At 40.9% G+C, this 22,696-nt stretch overlaps 1 protein-coding gene across 2 annotated transcripts; it reads left to right on the forward strand.

Annotated features, from left to right (window-relative positions):
• The first annotated feature begins 448 nt into the window (after positions 1-448).
• CILK1 (ciliogenesis associated kinase 1) lies at positions 449-22,173 on the forward strand. Of its 2 annotated transcripts, none has more exons than XM_035321628.1 (14): positions 449-540; positions 5,025-5,204; positions 6,831-6,885; positions 7,649-7,770; positions 9,707-9,786; positions 11,262-11,394; positions 11,849-12,020; positions 12,516-12,683; positions 15,071-15,367; positions 16,400-16,590; positions 17,077-17,228; positions 17,704-17,832; positions 19,527-19,628; positions 20,118-22,173. In XM_035321628.1, the coding sequence occupies exons 2-14, from the start codon at positions 5,104-5,106 to the stop codon at positions 20,270-20,272; spliced, it is 1,857 nt and encodes a 618-aa protein (XP_035177519.1). In that variant the 5' UTR covers positions 449-540; positions 5,025-5,103; the 3' UTR covers positions 20,273-22,173. The 2 variants fall into 2 exon arrangements, with proteins under 2 accessions (XP_035177519.1, XP_035177518.1); XM_035321627.1 differs by having other exon boundaries at positions 468-540; positions 4,946-5,204.
• The last annotated feature ends 523 nt before the right edge of the window (positions 22,174-22,696 follow it).

Below are 22,696 nucleotides of genomic sequence, written 5' to 3' on the forward strand. Positions count from 1 at the left end.
GTCCACGCGGGATCCCCAGCTCCGGCCAACGCAGAGGCTACCGGGAAGTGTAGTCCGGCGGCAGCACTCCGTCCCCGCTGGGCGGCGCCATTTTCTCGGCGAGCGGCCCCGGGCCTGGGGCCGGGCCCGGCTCTCGCCCGAGGCCGCCGCGGCCCAGCGCCGTGCTGCTGCTACCGCCGGCACCGGGGGGCCCTGCCCTTTCTGGAGGCCCTTTCTGGGCGATGGGTGAGTGGTCCGGTTAATTAGCAGCTGGCTAAGGAAGGAGGTGGGTCGTGGTGGTCGTGTTCAATCTGTGTGCGTCTCATCGCGCCGTGTCCTGCCCGCCCGCCTCAGTGAGAAGGTTTTATTGCGGGGGGTGTTGTGTTTGTGCGTGGCGTGTTCGGTCAGGTTCTCCAAATTTGGGAGGAAATCGGGTTTTAAATCTGCATAACAGTCCTTTTTTTTCCAGGAAAACACCATCTGTGTGTGTTTACACGTGAGCTGTTAACCCTTATCCATGCCTCCAGCCGTGAGGAATGTGTGTCAGTAGTGGGCAGGCAGGTGAGAGATCAGGCCTGGGCAGTGCTGACGGGTAACGGGGAGAGTCACCGGGGGGAACATGAGGGAGGTGGCACAGCTTTCAACCCAGAACTTCACCCGCTGAACCCGTGGGGAGGAGAGGGAGAAGTAACAGGGCTACCTGCTGGCATGCCTGTGGAGTTCGTGGTCTCGATCAGTGGGGTGCGAGGGGTTGAGGTTGTAGCCGAGCGCCTGAGGTTTTGAGATCCTCAGTACCGCTACAATGGGTTGTCTGTAACCGGTCTTGTAGTTTAGGCTTGGAGGCAGAGCTGTCAGGCTTTTCTCCTGCCTGGGTGTGTCTCTGTTCACTGGGGAGTGAGGGAAGCCTGCTCCTAACAACAGAAAAACAGGGTGCTCTATCACGGGGTTGGACACAAATACGTGTTTGTGCTTATAAGATGTAATAGGGATGACTTAAAGCAGAAATCTCTTTTGAGTAAGTACACCCAGCTCCAGCTGGCTTCACTGAGAGTCGTGCATGCCTATAGAAGGAGATTTAAATCTTTTCTATTCTTTTTAGATATTATTGTTTTAATTTAAGCAATGTAACAGCTCTGAAGATCAGCCTCTATGTGGATGCATGGTCTGGGCATCCAGACCTTTCAGGCTTTTTAAAAAAAACTCCTTTTAAATGAGTGCACTTCACTGTAGGATTCCCTGGCACAAAATACTGCCCAGGGGTGGAGCTGCGTGTGCCGTGCTCCTGAGTTCCAAGCCCAGCTCACTTTGTTTTGTAAACCCCAAGCCCCAGGGAAATATTTTTGTGATGTACTTTTAAAACCCAAATGAAGGAGTGTGAAAAGCAGGTGGGACAGTTATTGTTACAGTTGGGTCTGGCAGTCGGTTGCTTGAGGCCAATTTTTTTTTGTTCTTTGTTTCCCTTGTGTGCCTCCTGCTGTCCCCGTGACCCTGTTAGAGCCAGCAGGAGCCTCCAGTGCTCAGGAAGGGCAGGATCAGGCCTTCTGCACAGCAGCAGGAAGACTGCAGCCAGGGGACAGTGCTGTGGATGCCTGAGTGGGAACGGGAGAGCAGCTGTCTTCCTGCTGTTTGTTAGCGGTCCCGTGGTTCTGCGTGGCTGTACTGTTTTGCCATTTAAACTCATCTCAGAGATGGCAGCAAGGCCGGTCCCCTGGGGATTATCTTCGTGTAATTATACTAAAATCCAGCTGGGTCCTAATCCCTGCTCAGGCTGCCAGCTGGGGCTTGCAGTCGGCCTTCTTCCCCCTCGGCACCCTCCCTGTTTTGGGCATGGCCGGGAATCTTCCTGATGCCTGGGGGGCCATGGATGCCCCTAGTCCTGCTGCCTGCCTGCCCTCCCTCACTGCCTGCCTCCTGCCCGTGAGGGGAATGTTGCTGGCATAGCGTGGCCGTTACCCCCAAGTCAACGGCCCAAGCACAGCCAGCCTCTAGGGGCCTCTCTCTGCTGGTGTGGGGCTTTTTATTCCCCCGTGGAAGAAGGCAAAACTGCCCACCGGTGAGTACAGCATGAGGTGGGTGGGTGAGCGCCCAGCGGCGCAAGCTGCAGCTGCAGAGCCCTCCTCACCTCTGCCTGAGCACCAGGACAGAGTGGCCCCTGCTCCTTTGCATAGGGGCTGCAAGGCAGAGCCTGTGACAGGCTGCATGTGGAGCCTGTGACTTGTGCTGTGACGGCTTCGTCAAGCCTCCAGGGTCCCCTTGTTGCTGATGGAGTCTTCCCCATCACTTACAAATATTTTTTCCTTTGATGGGGAACCTCATCACCTTTACTAACAGACGTAAGCAGTAGTCAGAGGGACTGCATGGTTGTAAGCCTAGGTCTTCAAACCACACCTTTTTTTATGTGCGCTGAAGTAGCGCCTCTAGATTATTGCCAACACTCAGAACAAATCTGAAAAACCACTTGCTGCTTGTTTGCTGTTGTGTCTCCCAGCTGGGGCAGGAAAAGGGAGCCAGTTTCACTTTCAGTTCCCAGTGCTTCAAACCCGTTAGCTAGAGTGTGTGGAACTGCTGTGGTAACGCTGCTGTATCCAGATGGGGAAAGGCTTCTTGACACTGAATTAGTGAAACTCTCTTCCACTCCAGGATTTTGCAGTTTGTATTTACATCCTCAGACACTGTGAATCTGTCTGGATTGCAGACCTAGACTAGAATACAGAGCTTGTGCATCGACACAGTTTGTACGTGTCAGAGCTCTACAAACTGCTCGTCAAAGACCTGTGTGCTTTTTTCAATGGGACTCCACTTCCATGAAATTTTAAGGCTAAGGTTTAGTTCATTCCAGTAGTTTAAGGTGAGACAATGTAAGTCTTGCAAAGGAACATGGGTTTTTAAAACCAGTTTCACTGATAAGCTCAAGAATTAATGATACTAATACAGTTAACCAAAAATACATTATTAAGCTTTTGCCAAGTGGATTTTCATGCAGGTGGATTTGGGCTTTCACAGGAGCCGTGCTAACTTCTGTGCATCCTAACATGTTTTTTAGCATGCATTCCTCATTTAAATCTTGACTTCTGGACAGTTTTCTCTCTACAGGTTTGTTGCCTCCCTTGTATGCTCCAGCAGTGTTTCAATTAATTTGTCTGTTTTGGTCACATTCAACAGCAGAGCTGGAATTTGAAAGATAGTTTATTTCAATTTCTGTGAAGATCAGTGGCTGTTAAAAGCAGAGGGGCTTGAATTTGTATCCCCAGTGCAGAAAAGGCAGTTATGTTCAACACTTTGTCTATTCGAGAGGCTTGAAACAAACGGTAGCCATTGATGACAGCTCTTGCAGGTTATTGCTTGCAATGTCCTGTGATACCGGTAGTTTTGGTTAGCTGTGATTGTCAAGCATAAGGCAGAGATGCTCTTCCAGTCTGTAGTCACAGTTCTTAGGAAAGGGACATGTGGATGGTGAGTCAGGGGTGCATGACAGTCCATGAACTGGGAGGCATCGCATCTTAAGATTACAGTTTCAGAACTCTTTCATGAGGGGAGTATGTGCTGAAAAAGCCACAAGTCCCATCTGTTTTAGTTCAAAGTTACATTATAAAATGATCCGTCTGGATATTAACCAACATCACGTTTTCAGACTGGGAGAACATTCAAAGCTTTATTCCTGTTTGAAATTTGTGCTAAGGATCTGAATAAATGCCTGGGAGCCAGGGCTTCTGAGTTAGCATCCAGTCACCGACCAGCTGGAGTAACCAAAGCTTTTTAACCTGGATGCTGAGCATTGCCTAAGCATAGCTTTATTCTGTGCTGGAAAAGCACAAAAAGAAACTGGTGCCCCAAAGTGCCATTCAGTCAGGCTCTGTGTTCCTCGGCAAGCAGTACAAAAGTGGGATTAGGTCTCCAACATAAACTGCTCAGCCATGGTTCCTTGAGGTAGTGTGTGGAGAGAAGCTGGTACTGCCAGAGGGCAGTTCCTCTTGCCAGTTTTACACACTTCCTGGTGTCTAAGGTAGGCAGAGGCAGGCTGTTTCTTTTTCGTACATGATGCGTAAAATTGTCAAAAAGTGTATTGTCATTATATTTCCTACTTTTTGTTTGTTTCTGTACCAGTATTAGCACGATTGATAGGCTTAGAAGATGAAAACAAAGAATCTTCACAACATCTTGCGTATACAGAGTTGTGACTTTGCACTGATGCTAATTAGAATGTTTAGACAATGTAGTCCCTATACTTTTAAAATCATCATTTGGCTTTGTGAAATAAGGCAAGAGGAGAGAGTTAAGGAAGCCACAAAAGTGTGCAAGTGTTGCTGAAATGCAGGTTACAGAAGGCAAAACTCACAAGCCAGGAATGTTGCTGTCCTCTGAGAGCTGGACAAAAAAGAAATCAGGGACCGGACCCTAATTGCATTGGAACTCTATTTTATTCCAAATGTATGATTAATTTACATAGAATAGATCCTATTTATTCAAAAGTAATATAAATTTTAGAAAATGCCAGCAGCAATTAGATTAAATGAAGGAGTGAGAACTTTCTTGCTTTATTATCTAACATTCTGGTTTTCATATGAGCAGTGTCAGGACAAACGGTCTGATAGATAATCTGATATATCCTCTGAGAGAGACTGATTGATGCTGAGGGCTACTGTGCAGAAATACATTTGGCCTTACCTGACACGAGTATAATATTTTATAATATAAACTATGAGACTTCATCCTCTGCTTTCAGTAATAGCATGTGCCACTAGGGCTGGCTACAACCCCGCTGTGAAGTGCCTCTAGCTGTACTTGAGAGAGTACTTGGGGAACACACCCAGTTACATCCAGGTAAGGCCAACTGCTTCTGGTGGGAAACCTAGACGAGTGTTTGTTTATAGCTTACAGGGACTGCTTCTCTAAGGAGAATGGAGTCTGCAGAAGAGCGATCTCGGAAGGGTACAGAAATCAAGTGGATTATGTTCTGTGCTTTCAGACCAAAGGCTAAGTCTTGAAAACATGATTCCTGCAACTGTTCACACTGTCCTGAGTGCTCTGTATTTATGCTGCCACAGAAAGAACTGGTTACACTCGGAGGAGCAACACAAGAAACACTAAGGACTGAAATGCGCTTGCAGTTAAAGTATCCTCATCATGAATAGGTACACAACTATCAGACAGCTTGGTGATGGGACCTACGGCTCTGTTCTCCTAGGGAGAAGCATTGAATCTGGGGAGCTAATAGCCATTAAAAAGTAAGTGTTTTCATTTGTTACCTATTGGGTCGTGGTCTGGATTTTTCCATTCTGTGATCTGCATCACCTGCTCGTGCTGGTTTAAGCACTTCAGGTTCCACCACTCCAGGTGTGCATGCTTGAGCCCTGCACGCTGCTTCAATACGAGTTCTTGGTATCCTCCAAAGCCCCAGCAGAAACGAGAGAGGATGAGACACGTAGGCGTACTATAATAGTGCTCAGCTACTCCATGCTGTCAAACATGTACTGTGTATATTAGGTAGAGTATTCTGCAATGCTGTTTGGGAATCTGCAGCCCCTTCCCTGCTGCTTACATGGTGCTTTTCATGGTCTAATTTCCAGTGTCATGTTAATACTGCAGTGTAATTGGCTTTATCTTTATATTCTGGTCATTTCAGCTCAAGTTTTTCTTAAAATTCCTTGAGAAGTCCACTTGATTTTTATATTCCTTGTCGGCCACTTCAGCAATGACCTCAGTTTGTAAATGACTTATTTGTCCTGGTTGTGGTAAGAGACACTGCATTGCAATGAAATACTTTTCTGAAATACCAGCCCTGACCCAGAGACATACTTGTCAAAGGAGCTTTCACTACAATGGCGTTTTGTATGAATAGTCAATAGCTGGCTTTAGCAACTTTACAAGTTCTGTGTGCTGAGGATGTTTTTCCTGCACCAAACCTTGTCAGAAACACCTCTGATTTTCATTTTGCTGTGTGATAGAAACTCAAAAGTTTCAGAACAAACCAAAAGATGGAACTGTTTGCTTATGTGCTAATGCCAACCCACTGCTAAGAACAGAAGTGGACTGGTGACTGAAAGAACAAGACAGTAACTGCATAAACACTGCTTAAGCAAACAAAAAATGTAAAACCCTTCAAGAAATGAACACCATGTTGGTATACTTGAAACTTTTCTAAGCACTGATTTCAAACTGGAAAATTACTACAATAATAGGGAGTGATTTCTTATTAAAATCTGCTTTGTACAGTTATATTCGGGATTAGGATAGAAAAGATCTGCCACACAGTTTCTTCCTGTTAAAGCAGAGTTGCTTGTAAGCTTGAAAGTTAAGGCAAAATTTGAAAAGCAATTGGCTTGATAAATGAAACTAGCAAGGGAGTAGTGGACACTGTAGAACAAAGAAATAAAATTTACAGGGGAAATGTATAAAAATTACAAAGAAATCAAAATACAGAGGACAGGAGCAGGTAGAATATGATGACATTGGAGACCCAGTGATGTGATTTAACTTGGTTTTCTGTAGATTTCTTCCAAAACTTAGTCTGACTCAGTCATAACCGTTGTTGCCCTTTTTCTTCTTGCAGTTGGCCTCTGCTCCATCACATTGTATACTGGAAAGAAAAATAGCATGCCCTGATGTGTTGAAAGGTCTAACATTTATTCAGAAAGATACATATGCAAAATAAGGCAATCCTGTATAAGAGCAATGTTTTCAAATACTGTTAGAGCATACTTTGTCTAGAGATGGAAAGTTCTTTGACAAAGGAGGTAACACCTTATATCTAGATGGAGAAACTGAATTGCTAAGCTGTAACAAGACTTCTGGATCTAAGATAGTAGCTGATGCTGACCACATATTCATTATTTTTCCCTCTACTATTGTAGAATGAAGAGAAAGTTTTACTCCTGGGAGGAATGCATGAACCTTCGAGAGGTTAAGGTACTTGCTTCATTCAGTGGCTGACTTAAACATCAAAGAACCCCATTACGTTGTTGGCTAACACCAAATTCTCTCCACCCCTTTCATCAGAAAGTCTCCCCAGAATTTGCTGTGGAATGTGTCCTTACAGTTCTCTTTCCTGGCTTTGCATTTGAACACGATGTCTGCAGTCTTTTCAAAATTCTGTGGTCTTACCAAAAAAAAAAAAAACATTTGGTTGTATGGAGCTGTTGCTTCCTTTCAGTGGGTGGCGAGTGAGTGAGTGGGACAGCTTTTCTGTCACTTGGAGCTGATTGGTGTGTTTTGCAGAGCTCGAGAATACGTGCCCTTCACTCTGCGGTAACCTTTGTACATGCAGGGTTTTTTTTTTTTTTTATGGATAATTGATTTGGAGACATAGCGTGAAATTCAGAGACAACCAAAGCTTTAAGGATATGTTTTAAGGCTTTCCCTTAATTTCTAGGCTTTGCTGTTACTGTTGCAAATGAAACCTAAGTCACTTTTCTTGCAGTACAGTTGTGTTGCTACAACAAGAATGAATGTAGAGTAGAAAATGTAAAACAGAAGGAAGGATGAAGAACCAACAAGAATTTTCAGGGTTTATGTAGCAGCTAATATTTGTAAATCTGGTCTTTATTCTCAGAGCCATCTGATTGTTTAAAATATTCAAATTTTGAAGTCAAGTCTGCATCAGTGAAACGGTATTTTTCTTTCTGTTAGAGTAAGACCCTTTTAAAATCCTGTTTGTATTTTCTACTTCTAGTCTTTGAAGAAACTAAACCATGCCAATGTAGTAAAGCTGAAAGAAGTTATCAGGGAAAATGATCATCTGTATTTTGTGTTTGAATACATGAAGGAAAATCTTTATCAGTTAATGAAAGAAAGGTACGTAACAGCATCACCCGCTCCCAGTTGTGTAATGTGCTTGTTCTGCTTACTTTTAACACTCCTGTTACTTTTCAAAGGACTTTGGAACTTATTTGTTTACGCTTCGATCACTGTGGCTTAGTGTTACAGCAGGAGCTGTGGCTTTTACCTTTGAGCATATTCCAAACAGTTTAATGAGACTTCTCAGATTACCTTGACAGATAAGTAGGGCACGCTTTTGAGAGTTAGGAGTGGTGAATTTTTAACATCCCTCAGGCTGAGGCATTAAATATAGAACTTTTTATTTCTAGGGAAGTGCTTCAACTGGCAACACTTTCTCTATTAGAGGCAGGTATTACCACCCCTCATGATACGGCTTCCTCAAATAAATAAATAAAAAGTGGTTGATGTAGGAATCATGAGGGGTCAAATTGGGGATTGCTTCTAGGAATTTTTAGCCTGTTTGTTTTTCCTGAAATTTGATCTGGCATGCCCAGAGAATACCTATTTTATCTGTCAGTCTTCTCAGCAAAATCTACCTCTTTGATATTTGCTGGAACATTAATAAAGTCTTAATTTTAGCCTTTGGACCATGATAGGATCCTCCAGAGGATAAGCTGGGGTAAAATAGGTCCCTACTTTGAAATTCTGACAAAGTCATTTTCTTTCTATGGACAGTAGAATCAGCCTGTGAGAGGACAGTGATCTTAATTCATTTAGCCAAATAAGATTGTTGTTATAATATTATCTCTGTAAATACTTCATAAAATACCTTTGTAAGAGTAGAAATACTTCGTATGCATGCACAGTGCACGGGTATAGAACAACTTTTACTAAATTGTGCACATATATGTAGATGCTGATTTTTAATTAAGTGGAATAATGAACCTTCAGAAAACAATTCTAGCATTTAACATACAAACCAAATATAGGAATTATGATAAAATTCTTAGAAATGCTTAATATATTCTACCTCCTTATGAAAACAAATAGGGCAAATGTCTGTAAAGGTATGCAGCACATCATATTCTCTCCAGTTTAGCTAGGCCTCAGACTGGTTAGGCATTGCATAAATCAGACCTTTAAGAATGTGGTTTATTTCCTTAAGTTTTAGTTAAAATTGCCAGTCTTGCTTGAAGGGACTGTAGAGGAAATTTGGTTCTTTTTCTGCTGTAATTTAAAAAATAAGCAAGAAGTTATGAACAGCTGACTGTAATAGGTGATTTCACTTCTAAAATATGTGGTGATCCGTTTTTTAGAGGAAGCAAGCTCCGGAATTGAATAAGGCCCAGGTTGCCTTCTTCATTCCCTATTAGGGCCTTTCTGTTTAAAATTTTATTTATTTATTTATTTGTTTGTTTTTGGTCCTCCCTTTCCCCCAAACCATCTCAACTGAGTTTTGGCATGTGCAGAGGCAGCTGGTCCAGGGTTGTTTAATCTTCTCTTGGTAAAAGGGGCCATCATTAAAAAGCTTCTCTTGTCTAAATGTTATGAGAAGCCCCTCTTGTTTTCACTAGTAGGAGATTAGACTTCTTTTTTTCAGATAGCAGATGAGAAGGAAGTAGCACATCAGCTATTAGATAATAGTAAGGGAAATTGAAAAGAATGACTTGTATATGCTTTAGAGGAGAGTCTGGAAGAATTACTGAATTAACGTGAGCCCTTGTTGTCTTGAGGAATGTGCCTGATAACCTGTTCATGTTAAGGATTGTTTGGCTAATTTTTTTTTATTTATTTATTTCTCTATCCCACATAGTCTTAACATAGAATAACATGGCTGTTCTACAAATACTGAGCAGGTTTTCTTGGAGAATAAACTACCCAGAAGTGCTTAAAATATATCTAGTAGTTTTATTGTCATTTTTACCTTTTACCTTTTGTTCATAAAGACAGTATAAGGTAATGTGTGAACTTAATCATTAATGTTTATTTCCTCATTTTATTTATCCTACAGAAACAAACTGTTTCCTGAGTCTACAGTTAGGAATATTATGTATCAGATCCTGCAAGGACTTGCATTTATCCATAAACATGGTAAGCTGTGTTTCACCTCTAAACATTTTGAATTAGAGCAAGATAGTGTCTGTGTAAGGTGTTTGTTTGTTTTAATGAATAATAATAACTTTATTAGAGGAATTGGCCAAAAGAATGGCACTAATCTAGAGATTCAGGTTACTGAAAAGAGAAGACAGGTATCTGTGTTTTATAGCTGCCTGATGTTTCAGTTTGGATGTTTGCTTCATTTCTTTTCTGTAGATTTCTGTATTCTCAAACTGGCAACTGGCCACCTGTGAAACTCATCTGATGTTAATGGCCATATTCGTGATAGACTTAGAGGTCTTCTGAGATTGAGAATAAAGGATATGTTATTCTCTTCTCTATTCCCAGGTTACACACAGGTGTCTGTATAAATTGCACATTCTCTGCAAGATACTCTTAATAAAGTATGAGTAACAAACAGCTTTCATTGTGTGGCTTTGCACTTAATTTTTAGAATGACAATAAAAGCTAAAACTGATGTATTAGCCAGTAGTAACAAGACCTGCTTAACTGATAATAATAAAAAAATCTTACTCTCTAAAAAAAGTTAAGCATTAAGATACCTTCATCACCATGTTTTACTACCCTTTGCAATTCAACCTGCTAAATGCACTCTAGTGTACAATGTTTTTGTTCAGCTCTCAGGATTCTCAAAAGAGAGCTAACAGCGGTGGCCTCCTGGAAGCAGAAGGCTTGTAAGACCAGAGTTTCAGTTTACTGAAAAAAGACATTTAACTTCATTTTGGAAAATGTTTTCAAGCAAATCGCTTTATTTTGTTCCAGTGGGGCTTGGATAGACCTGTGAAACCAAACTAGAAATCCCAGTGATCCAATGAGATAAAAACTACTTAAGAACAGAAAAATAACATGATTTATTTGGAAAAATATAAACCATCATTTTTTTACAGATTGTCAAATGAATCACAACCTACCAGAATACCCAAAAAATCTTTTAAAAAAAATATGTACCGAGAACTGCTGTCTGATAGGGTGATGAGTAACTCAGTGCTTGCAGACTTAAGAAGTTCTCAGAGGAAAAAAAAAAAAAAGCTTTAAAGTACAGAAAAATCTCGTTATGTTTTAATTTCTATTGTTTATAAGGTCATTTAGGTAAAAACAAATTGTTGATTTCATTGCACAATTTCTAATCTAATTAGAATAATATTAAATGGTGTTAATTTGTTGTTTGTTTAATTATTTATTTGAAGGAAGTGACACTTGAAAGATAGCTACCTGACTAAATGGTCTGAATTATTATAAAATAGTTGATTTGTTTATACTGTTCTTCAGAGTCTGAGTGAACAAGCATTATACAGACTAGCTCTTCTGACCGTATCAGACTCTGAACTCTGTGTTGAGCTATTCAAGCTTCAGCAATAAGACTTATATCAAAACAATCCACATGGGAAATAAAAGGAACTGCTGGGTGTAGCATCACAATGCACATCAATATTTCATTTGAATTTTAGGGTTCTTTCACAGAGACTTGAAACCCGAAAACCTCCTGTGCATGGGACCAGAACTTGTGAAAATAGCAGACTTTGGCTTAGCCCGAGAAATCCGATCTAGACCTCCTTACACTGATTACGTATCCACGAGATGGTAAGTGCAAGTATTTGTTTTATGTTGCATAAATCTGCAGGTCTTATAATCAAGCCTTTAAATAAGTCGTGTAAAATCAGTGCGGGATATAATGCCACTTTTGATTCCTCCTCTTTGTGAAACTTTTAATTAATTTTGGCATAATTCAGAAAGCTTCAATTAGTGCAAAACAGTTTACAGATGACATGAGCACCTGAACTGAGAGGGACCTGGTAACACGGGTGGTACATGCTAGGAATGCTGCATGTCAGGAAGGCATAAGAGAACTTACAAGAGCTTATGTATAGGTTTTAAATCTTTGTTCTAGGGAAAAAAAAAGCCTTAAAAGATAGGAGCTTTTAAGGAGCTATTAACAGAAGAGAATAGCAGAATGATTTTGTGTATGACCGTGTTTGATTTTATTATTATTATTGTTGGGATTTGTTTCTCTATTTTTTTCCCCTCTCTCTTACAGGTACAGGGCTCCTGAAGTCCTACTGAGATCCACCAGCTATAGTTCTCCAATAGATATTTGGGCTGTTGGTTGTATAATGGCAGAAGTTTACACACTGAGGCCTCTCTTCCCAGGTGCCAGTGAAATTGATACTATATTCAAAATTTGCCAAGTGTTGGGGACACCAAAGAAGGTAGGTACAGTGACATTCCGCACTGCAATAATAGTAGAGGTATTCTGTGATTCTAATAATCAATTTAACTTTACTTTATGCATACTACATAAGTATTACGTGTACACATAAGTATTATACTATAAAAACTGAAGTTTAGAGGAGGAGAAATAGAACCCTGAAAAGCAAACAAAGTCATAAACTCTGATTTATTTGGACATTGAAATTTACTTATCTTTTGCATATTGCATATAAAGCTAAGCCTTAAGAGGACAAAAACTGGAATCATGGCAAAACTCCTATCTCCTGGTCACATTTATGCCTTTGTCATGATCAGATATAAAGCAAGAGTTACCTCCCACTGGAGTTTTGAGGTGAAAACTTCTAGTGAAATCCTTGAAATTTTCTACAATAGCTGAATGTAGTCTTTTACTGGCTGGAGAATATATGCTAGTGTATTTAGGCATTATGATATTTTACACCTGAACTTTGTGTTTGGAAATCTCATTCTTCCAGAATGACTGGCCTGAAGGCTACCAACTTTCATCCTCCATGAATTTTCGCTGGCCTCAGTGTGTACCTAACAACCTGAAAACCCTCATACCTAATGCTAGCAGCGAAGCAGTGCAGCTTATGAGAGACATGCTACAGTGGGACCCCAAAAAGCGGCCAACAGCTAGCCAGGTTTGGTTCTGTTTTCTCTTTCTCATCTCCACATATGACTATATGACTCTTCTTTCCATTGCAAGTCACTTTTTGTAGGCAGTTATTTAACAGTTGCTCAGGGATTCAGTTCTTGGAAGGGAAAAAAACATAAGCCAAGTACAATTTCCAAGACAAAGGGGAGTAATTAAAAGGGAGTAACCAATCTGCTGCATGCAGCATCAACTGCATGGGCCGTGTCCTCAATGATATAACGTACATCTGAATTTAGTATAACCCAGTCACTGTGAATTACAACAGATTGAAGGTAGGATGTATGGATGCTGGAGCACATAGTATGGTGCTGTGCTTTCTTTCATTGCTGTTTATATGTGTCACAGAATCACAGAGTGGTTGAGGTTAGCAGGGACCTCTGGAGGGCATCTGGTCCAATCCCCCTACTCAAGCAGGCTCACCTACAGCAGGGTGCCCAGAACCATGTCCAGACAGCTTTTGTGCATCTCCAAGGATGGAGGCTCATCCAGCCTCTCTGTGCCAGTGCTTGGTCACCCTCACAGTAGAGAAGTTTTTCCCAATGTTCAGATGGGAGCTCATGCACTCTAGTTTGCGTCCATTGCCTATTGTCATGTCACTGGGCACCACTGAAGAGAGCCTGGCTCCAACCTCATTTCACCCTCCTTTCAAGTATTTGTAGGCATTGATAAGGTTCCTCCTGAGCCTTCTCTTCTTCAGGCTGAACAGTCCCAGGTGTGTCAGCCTTTCTGAGTATGTGATGCTCCAGTCCCTTAATCGTCTTTGTGGCCCTTTGTTGCTCCTTCTCTTGTACTGGGGAGCTCAGAACCAGACGCAGAGCTCTAGGTGTGGCCTCACCTGGGCTGAGTAGAGGGGAAGGATCATTCCCCCGACATGCTGGTAACACTCCTATTGCAGCCCGAGACACTGTTGGCCACCTTTGCAGCAGGAGCCCATTGCTGGCTCACGTTCAACTTGGTGTCCACCGGGATCCCCAGGTCCTTTTCTGCCAAGCTGCTTTCCACTAGGTGACCCCCAGCACATACTGATACTTGGGCTCATTTCCTCCCCAGGTGCAGCTCTTGGCAGTTTCCCTTGCTGAACTTCATGAGCTGCCTGTCAGAACACTTCTCCAGCATGTCAAGGTCCCTCTTCTAGCACAACTCTGTGGTGTATCATCCACTCCTCCCAGATTAGTGAACCCTGGGGTACGCTGACAGCCACTGCTTTCCAGTTAGACTTTGTTCCACCGATCACCACCCTCTGGGCCTAGCCATTCAGCCAGCTTTCACCTCACTGTTACCCAATCCATCCAGGCCACCGCTGCTTAGATAAAGCTAGCTCATGCAAAGCAGTTTGAAGGACAGTCTGGGCTTGATCGCGCTGTAAATATGTTCCAACATGCCATATATATAAACATAGTCCAAGTATCGCATGTACAGCAGTCCTGGTGGTGGTGGTAGCCAGTGGTTTTTAGAGATTAGTGCTGTAGTGATAGTGCCCAACTAATGAAATACAAGGGGCACCTGTTGAAAAATAGATGTTATTCTGGGTTCAAATATGATTTGACTTAAACAGGATTGTAGTTGAACCTCTACAATATCAGACCTTCAGTATGAACTCTAATAAAAAGCTTTAAAGTTAATTAAAGCAGTTAAAAAGCAAAATAGATCAAGAAATCACAGAGGTAATGAAAAATACTGAGTATAACTTGGTATTAACCGCCATTAGCAAATAGTACTTAGCACCTGCTTTGCAGTAAGGTACAAATATGGTGAGGAATCTGAGCTTTTAGTAGTTTTTTACAGTGAGAGGTCTTTGGGGAGGGTAAATGAGTATACCTGAAACAGCAAGGTGGGCAGAAGTGAATTGCCTTTACTGACAACTCCTTAATTACTTGTAAGGCAGGATAAAGATACTTTACCACCATATCTTCCAAGAAAGAGAGGCTGATTTTCATAAGGATTATGTTTATTTCACTGGAGAATGGAAGAGATGGAATGTCTCGGGGGTCATTCTGGAATGTCTTGATGGATCAATCTGTGATGACACTTGCACATGCGTTTGTGTATACATATGCTCACATGCACAGAACAGTGGAACGTGCCTCCAGATGACACATTCCTGCTTAAGTATTTACCTCTCTGTGTAACCTTTTCTGTTCGTGGAGATCCACAGACGATCTGATTACTTGTTATCTATTGAGAATTTTTTACTGTTGAATCATTATTTTGAGGGGGATTATGCTCACTAGGATCTGGTGTTAGGAGATGCACCTTCTATTGTTTTCTACCCCAGGAAAGGGAAAATAACATTTGTACTGTCATCTTAGGGCTAGGGTAAGTTAGAAACTTTGGTTTCCTAAGATGGATCCTAACCTCTTCATTATGTTTTAGGCACTCCGATATCCATACTTCCAGGTTGGGCATGCCTTGGGTGTTCAGGATCTGGTGAAACAAAAGGAACTCCATGATAAATCATCTCTGCATATTAAGCCTGTCCCTCCACCACAACCTCCTTCAAAATCGCATGCGCGGATTTCTTCACGAGCATTTCAACAAAGCCAGGCTTCTCATCATTTGGTCTATCCATATAAGACAGACAACTCTGGGACTGATCATAGTAACTATTTACAGGAAGACAAGTCTAACCAGGTTCTTCTTCCTGCAATTCACAATAAGGTTCCTCAGCAGGTAAACGTCCATCTAGCGCATGGATTTTCCTTAACTATGCTTTATTTTTTCTTGCTCTCTTGCATGAGGTTCTCATACTGTATGAAAAGTACAGGTAATGTGAATAAAGAACAGCTATGACTTTCTGCTGTAAAGTGGAAGTTAGTCTGTTGAAATCTAAATCCAACTGCTATAGAACAAGTTGATTTCTTATCTCAAAGCATTTTATACTTCTTTTTGTTGTAAAGGATGATTTTACATGAGTGAAATGATGTACAGGGGTCAGCATGTTAATGTGATTGATGCCAGGGATATAGCTATTAAGCTAAATGATACCGAATGATACTGAAGTTGGGGGTCTGCTAGCTTAGTCCATTTAAGTCATCCAGTTTACATAACTAAGACAACCCTTGGGGTTTCTGTACAGGCAATGGAAGACAAGGGATTCTTTCAGAATAAGAACCTCCCATTTATGCTGATGATACAAGGAGACTAGATTCATAAGACAGATAACTAAAGCAGTACGAACGCTTCTGATAAGCAATTGGTCTTAAGCAGAATCTGTACTGGCAATGTACTGATTTGCACAAGATTGAAATGTACAAATACACTTAAATGACTAAGGAGATGCAAATTTGTATCTGCACTGTCCCACAAGGAGAATATTTTCTATATATGTGCAGGTCCAGGCTAGTGGAAACATAAATGTACATGTAGTTTTAAGCTCCGAATGGGTTAAGGAATAAAAGTCAAGTATGAGCTAGTTGTTCAGAAGTTGTACAGTGAAACATAAGTAGAATTGGAAATGAGACTCCAGACATTTACTCTTCTATCAATGTAAGATATTTTAATATAGGATGAAATGGAGAAAACAAGTAATAAGGTCTACAGGCTGCAGATTGTGTTCTTAGCATGTTTAAAGAGAGACTAGGTTTCTGTTACAGCTCTGCTGCCACTCTTGCCCTTTCAGATAGGAAGAAAATCTGCTTTGGTCCTATCACCTGGTTTGTGGTGTAACTGTGTGGGTTTATTTCTTTTCAATTATTGTAATAGAAAACATCTGTTGGAACTGAGAATGTAAATGGTGAACTTAAACCAAAAGCTAGGCGAAGATGGGGACATCTTGCTAGAACAGTGAAGAGTTCTGAAGACTGGGATGATTTGGAAGACCTTGATTTTGGCTCTTCTGTCACAAGAGTTGACCTGAAAAACAAAAAGAGGCAGAATGATGAAACTATTTGTAGGTAAGTTGTTTTTTATTATGTTCATATGCTATTTGGTCTTATTTTTTTGCATAATGTTGTTCTTTTTGCTTTCTGTGGATCTAGAAACATACATACTCTGAAAATAATGCTTAAGTCTTTCCAATCTTTGAATGTATATTTTCTGTTTCCCATGTGAAACATTACAACATATTTCACACATATAAACTGTATCACATGACTCTAAGCTGCATTTTCCACAGATCAGACACAGTAGAGAAAAACTTACTAGGTGATATATAAAAACCAAGAAAGCAATTTATAAGAGAGCTAAAAGTGTAGATCAGAATTTTAGGGTCACTTGTATGGTTTCGGGCTGAAAATATTCCCTGTTGTCTGTGTGTTTATACTGTAGCAAACACAATATGAGGAAGTGGTTCCTGGAGATGGGATGGAGGAGAGAAGGCCAACTGTGGATAAGCATATGCTATAAGTATTGGACTAAGCATAGCAATTTTTGGGTTATAGATTTGAAAGCATTTTGGACCTGAAGCCTTCGGATGCTGTTGGCTCTGGCAGCAGTGCACCTTCCCACATTACCTTCCCACGGCAGGACACTCCCACATTGCGAGTTTCTGCAGCAAAGCAGCATTACCTGAGACATTCTAGGTATCTACCTGGTTAGTATCAAATACTTATTTCTTTTTCATCCTGTAATTCCAACAATGCTATGAAATATGTTAGGCTTTATCCTTTGAACTTGTGGAAGGGGGGGCTATTACTTGAAGGAAGAAAAGAGCTTTCTTGCTAATGTTGTTGGCCAATAATGCCAACTACGTTTTAGCAGTCTTGCAACTGAGATAAATCCTGCTTACATGAAGTGGGATGGAATTATTGACATTTCTCCCTCCTACCACATGCTCTTTTATGCTTTTAAGTGTGTTAGAAAATGTCTGTTAATGTGCCAGGCTATTCCCTGGTTCCCTGAGAGGGATATGACTGATCTTCTAGACTGGAAAAGAAAGTGCCCTTAACCTGCCTCATGAATATTCACGGAACTGAACAACTGCTGTAAGATTGTGTATCAGATGGAGTGCATGCAAGCCTGTGTAATTAGAGACTTTCAGTGTGGTAATTGTTGTGTTTTTGCAATAGGAGTCAACACAAGGAATAGCTTAGTCTCCACGTCGAGCAAAGAGTCTGTTCCATCTAATCCCTGGCCCACTTCTGGTTTGCCTGGGAAAGCTTCAGGACTGGGAGGAAGTATTAACAGGATAAATTCAGGTAAGATGTCTCTGCAATTCCAAATAGCTGTGTATTGGGGTTGTCCATTTCTAGTACGTTATCATCACCAAGGATACTTGCTGCTGGGCCTATTCTCCTTAAGTCCAGTAATGAGTAATGCTCCTTGGTTTGGAGATTGCATGAAACTAAACCATAGTCATTTCTTCTAATGAATCCCTGAAAGTCTGTTTTGAAGTACCACGTGCACAGAAGGATGGACAGCTTCGGTCTGTTCAACCTGAAATACTTCACCTAGCCTTTAATTTCTTTTTGCCAGTTTTTGTAAGTCATATTTTCAGGTTTCAGAGTTATTTTAGCCCAGCTATTGCATAAGTAACTGTCACAGAGGAGAAAACTGGTCCAAATTGAAATAGCTATACACACCACTCTTGTTATGTGAATAAAAATCTATCATCTCTCATCATGTCTTTTAATTGATGCTGTTTAAAATAGTGGAATAACTGTAGCTTTAAAAAAATAAGACAAAAAGCAAAGCACTTCAATTTTTTGTCTTCGAGTATCTTTTGACATTTGGTACTTCAGATACTTAATCCCTATTATTGGATTTGAAGTAATTATTTTGTAGATTTTAACATTAGATTTTACCAGATATACTTAAACATGTTGATCTTTCTAAATTGTAGCTGTTTTTCCCCTCTCTAATCTCTCCTGTCTTCATGTTTTCACATGATGATACAGTTCTGCAGTGTGGTACTTGTTTTGCACGTGTTCTTGTGAAAACATGAGATTGAGAAATTTTCTGTTGATTCTTGGTCCAGAAAAATATATGGGGCCTTTAGAAGCTCTTAAAAATTTTTTTTTTTAAATTTAAGATGGGAGATGTAAATGGCTAAACTATGTGAGAACCATTATATATATATATATAGCACATGGCTCCTTGGCTCTTCTACAAGCTTTTGCTTCTTTTGTAGCTGTATAGGATATCATTAGGTTTTTCCTTTTTTTGTTTATTACCATAATTTCCCACAATATGCAGTGCCATGGCTGTACTGCTCTATTACGTTATAGGACTATGTGCCATGGATCTGTACATGCTAACTTGTTCAGTGCCCAGCTGTGGTATGAGTCCAAAGGGTTTTATTTATAACTATTGTTCCAGTTCTTAAAGCTTATCTACAGGGGTCAGTCAAATCTGTTCTTACTCATGTTAAGGACAAGTTTGGTATCTGACTTGCCAGGTTTGGAACACGAATCCATCACAGTTTATTAAATGGCACTCTTACTGGCTTCAATAGAAGCTCTGGGTAGCATCAGGGCCCCAGACTCCCTGCATCCAGCTTAGAAATCAAGAGTGGCTGCTCTCATAAGACCAAGTTGCTGAAAGCCAAAGCAATTCCAAGTGATATGTTGTATCTTGAAAGTTCTGAGAAACCCTGAAAAAAGGTGTAAATCTATTTCTAAAGCTGGGCTGTTGGGGAGAAGCAGAACTAGCCTTTCCAGGAGCTCATTTTGTACCTGTTTTTGTCTTTAATGCAGTATGTTGCTGACACTTTTCCTGAACACAGGCATATAAAGGATCTGTGGGTTTCTAATGTCTTCAGCAAAGTTCCTGTTTCCATCAGTCCACGATCAGCTTTGATCTCAAACATGGCCCATCGGTTCACACGTGTCATCAGGTGGTATAAAGGAGATCTATTGTATTGACCTCAAATGTTGCTTGCCGTTTCTTTCAGGTCCCATAGGATCAAGTGGTTATATCCCTTCGTTTCTGAAGAAGGAAGTAGGCTCTGCTGGGCAGAGGGTTCAGTTAGCACCAATTGCAGATCCATCTTCTAGTAAGTATAGTGCCAACATTGCCTCGGTCCCTCGCTCATTGCTCTGGTTGTGCTGTATACATGCAGCACTGGATTACATATCTTTGCTTTACTTTGTAAATATTTCAGTGACTGGAACAATAGTTCATAATCTTCCTGAACTTCATATGGAGAAGGTTTACTTTTTGGTTTATGGGTTGCGTGTATTTTTATCCACAGCTGTTAACCAGTAAGCATGTTTCAGTGGGTCCTAGAGTGTGGTGTGAGAGCTGCCACAGAATTCACACTTGTCAAATCCAAGACATAGATATTCCTTGTTTGATAACGGTTTAGGGATTGGATCCACTGGTGTTTCACATTAGCAAATTCTATTGGAAAAAAAAGGATGCTTGTTTCCTGAAAAGATGATGTCCTAGACCTGCATCCAGTTGTTTTCCAATGTGGACAGCTACTCACCGAGCCTTTACCTCCCCGAGCCTTTACCTCCCGGTGTCTTCTTTTGCCCCTTAGATTATGCTTCTCCAAAGTCGGTAAGACCCCATCCTGGACAGCCCTCATTCAGTTCCCCTTCAGGAAGCACACCAAGGTTAATGCCTCTCCCGCCACCAGCTCAGCCGATCCATGGCCGTGTTGACTGGTCTGCAAAGTATGGTGCTAACCGGTGACGTGGAAAAACTTCCTAAACCAGTGTATATTTCCCATGAAGTGGTGAATAACACGAGACAATTTTATATTGCTTTGTATACCTGTAAATTTAAAAGAAACAGATCTTCTATGGTTGAGACCTTTTTGAAGGCTTTTTTTTAACTTTTATTTGTATTAATTTGGATGCAATCTTGTACTTTTTTGTATGAAATTGTTTTGTTATATAATTGGGTCCAGTTATTTTCATAACAAAATCATTTTGTATATATGGTTGAGGGGTCTTGGCATTTTTATATGACAAATTTTTATATAAAACGTTTTTAAAATTTAACTTTTCCTTTTATTGGATTCAACTTTTTTATAAAAGTGGGTTTTAAAAAAAAGGCAGAGTGGTGCAATATTGCAGTGGAAGAGAAGTAGCAAGGAAGGGGCATTCATCAGATATTTTCAGAAGTTTACGTGCTAAATGAGGCTTTATAATTTCAGCAGTGCCACATCCTGATGCCATGCTGTTGTTGTGCACTCATTTGCTTTGTATTGACATTAATGAGTAGGAGTGAGTAACAGTCTAAACTCTACTTTGCATCCAATGAGAGACTGCTGGAAGTCCCAAGTCAGTGGGAAGCTTTGTTGTTGTATTTATTTTTACCTTTACAAGGTGTTTTTTTGGACTGCTGTCCAGCTTTCCAGTCCCATTCTTTTGCTTTTACCAAATCTTGGTAGTCTTCTTTAGTAAAGGGTATTCAGTAGATTTGTTTTCTGATGCCTGTTTGTCCTGTTTCAAAGTTACCTCTTGGTGTTGTTCACTATGAAATAGAATGTGGACCTACCTCTGTTAAATTCATTTACATGCTTCCTAATGACTTCTAAGGAGAAAAAGTAGATTCTGCTTTTTTGTCATTGGTGGGAATAGATTATAAGATGCGAAGACAGATTTAAGACAGTATTGACAATTACAAAGCTAATTTCACAGTAACAAAGAATTAGTGAGATACCAGCAGCAGAGTTTAAGGAAACAGTATCTATTCCATTGACTTAATTTTTGTAACTGTTTTAAATCACTTTTGAGGGAGAAAAAAAAAATCTGGAGCAAATGAATCAGTTTAAGCTTCAGTTCTTCTTTTCATTATGTCTTCACTGCAATGTGAAGAGTATGTCCTCTGTTCTGTAAATTAGGCCCCCAGACTCTACTGGGAAAAATAGGACCTTACCTCATCCTACTAAAAAACATTCTAAAATTGTGATTGATTCAACTCGGCTTACAGGAGAGAATGAATGAGCAGGTTATAGACAAAGGAGAATAGCCCCATAGCTTGGGTTATTTCTGCACTGGAAAGGAGTGCCAGAGTTCAGCCATCAGCAAAAGGTTCGTTTTGATCAGTCAGCATTTGGGTATTCCTGCAGCTCTTTCCACAGAAGATTAGCCCTGTAGATAAATCGGTGCTGTGGGAGAACATCTTTTATAGCTGTGCTTTGGAAAAGCACTGTCAAAGCTGAAGTGTGCTGTGAAAACACATCTTCCTGCAGAAGTGTACAGAAATGCTTAGCTTTTGGGAAACCTCACCTGAACTCGTTTTATGAACAGGTCGGGCAGATCTTAAATTTGGGAGACTTAGATCCAGCCTAAAGGGATCAGAGCAGGTACAGTTCTTGGCATCTGGGCATCTGAAGGTGGCAAAGGGCTAGTGTGTGAGTTCGATCCTCTCTGTGTGGTCTGCCTGCACCCACAAGGGGCACCCGCTGCGGTCTGGAGGCTGGTGGCGTGCACTGGCATCTTCAGGTCTTTGCATGGAGAACATACGGGACTCAGGAAACAGGACCCTCGAGTAGGCTGCTGGCTCAGTGCTACGGAGGGACCGTGAGGGGCACTGGTCACTGTTTGTTTTAACAAACTCAGCCCACAGTGAGACAGTACAAGGCAGAACAGGAGCAGAAGGCTGTATGCATTATAGAGGTATACATATAAGACTTATATGTGCCACAGACATGTCCAGCTACCCTAATTACTTGTTACAAACAAGTACTAACTCCAAACCATATGTAACTGCTTCTAGAGCAGTGATGCCAATGCGTAGCAGTGACATAAAGCAGCCATTCCAATTCTGGAGCACACTGAGGTTGCCGTGGCTGAGAGGAAAGGGAAATATGTATATTTGTGTTAGAACTGGAAAGATAGTTGTTTCTCTAGTTGGAAATAAATACCCATATTTATGTTTAGATATCATTTAATTTATTTTATCACTGAATAATCCAAGAGGAAATACCCTGAACCTGTCCTAAGTATCCTTAGACCTAAGTAGGCAATTTCAGTAGTCTGTTTCATGCATATAATTCCTATTAATGGAAGCGGGAGACAAGTCACAAGAACGGGCTGCTGAGGCTTGGATTCATCCTACCTAACCATTGTTGCCTAATCATGAGCCAATTCTCTAAACCAGAGGTAA

The sequence above is a fragment of the Oxyura jamaicensis genome, chromosome 3 (genome assembly GCF_011077185.1).
Source record: "Oxyura jamaicensis isolate SHBP4307 breed ruddy duck chromosome 3, BPBGC_Ojam_1.0, whole genome shotgun sequence".
NCBI classification, from domain to species: Eukaryota; Metazoa; Chordata; class Aves; order Anseriformes; family Anatidae; genus Oxyura; species Oxyura jamaicensis.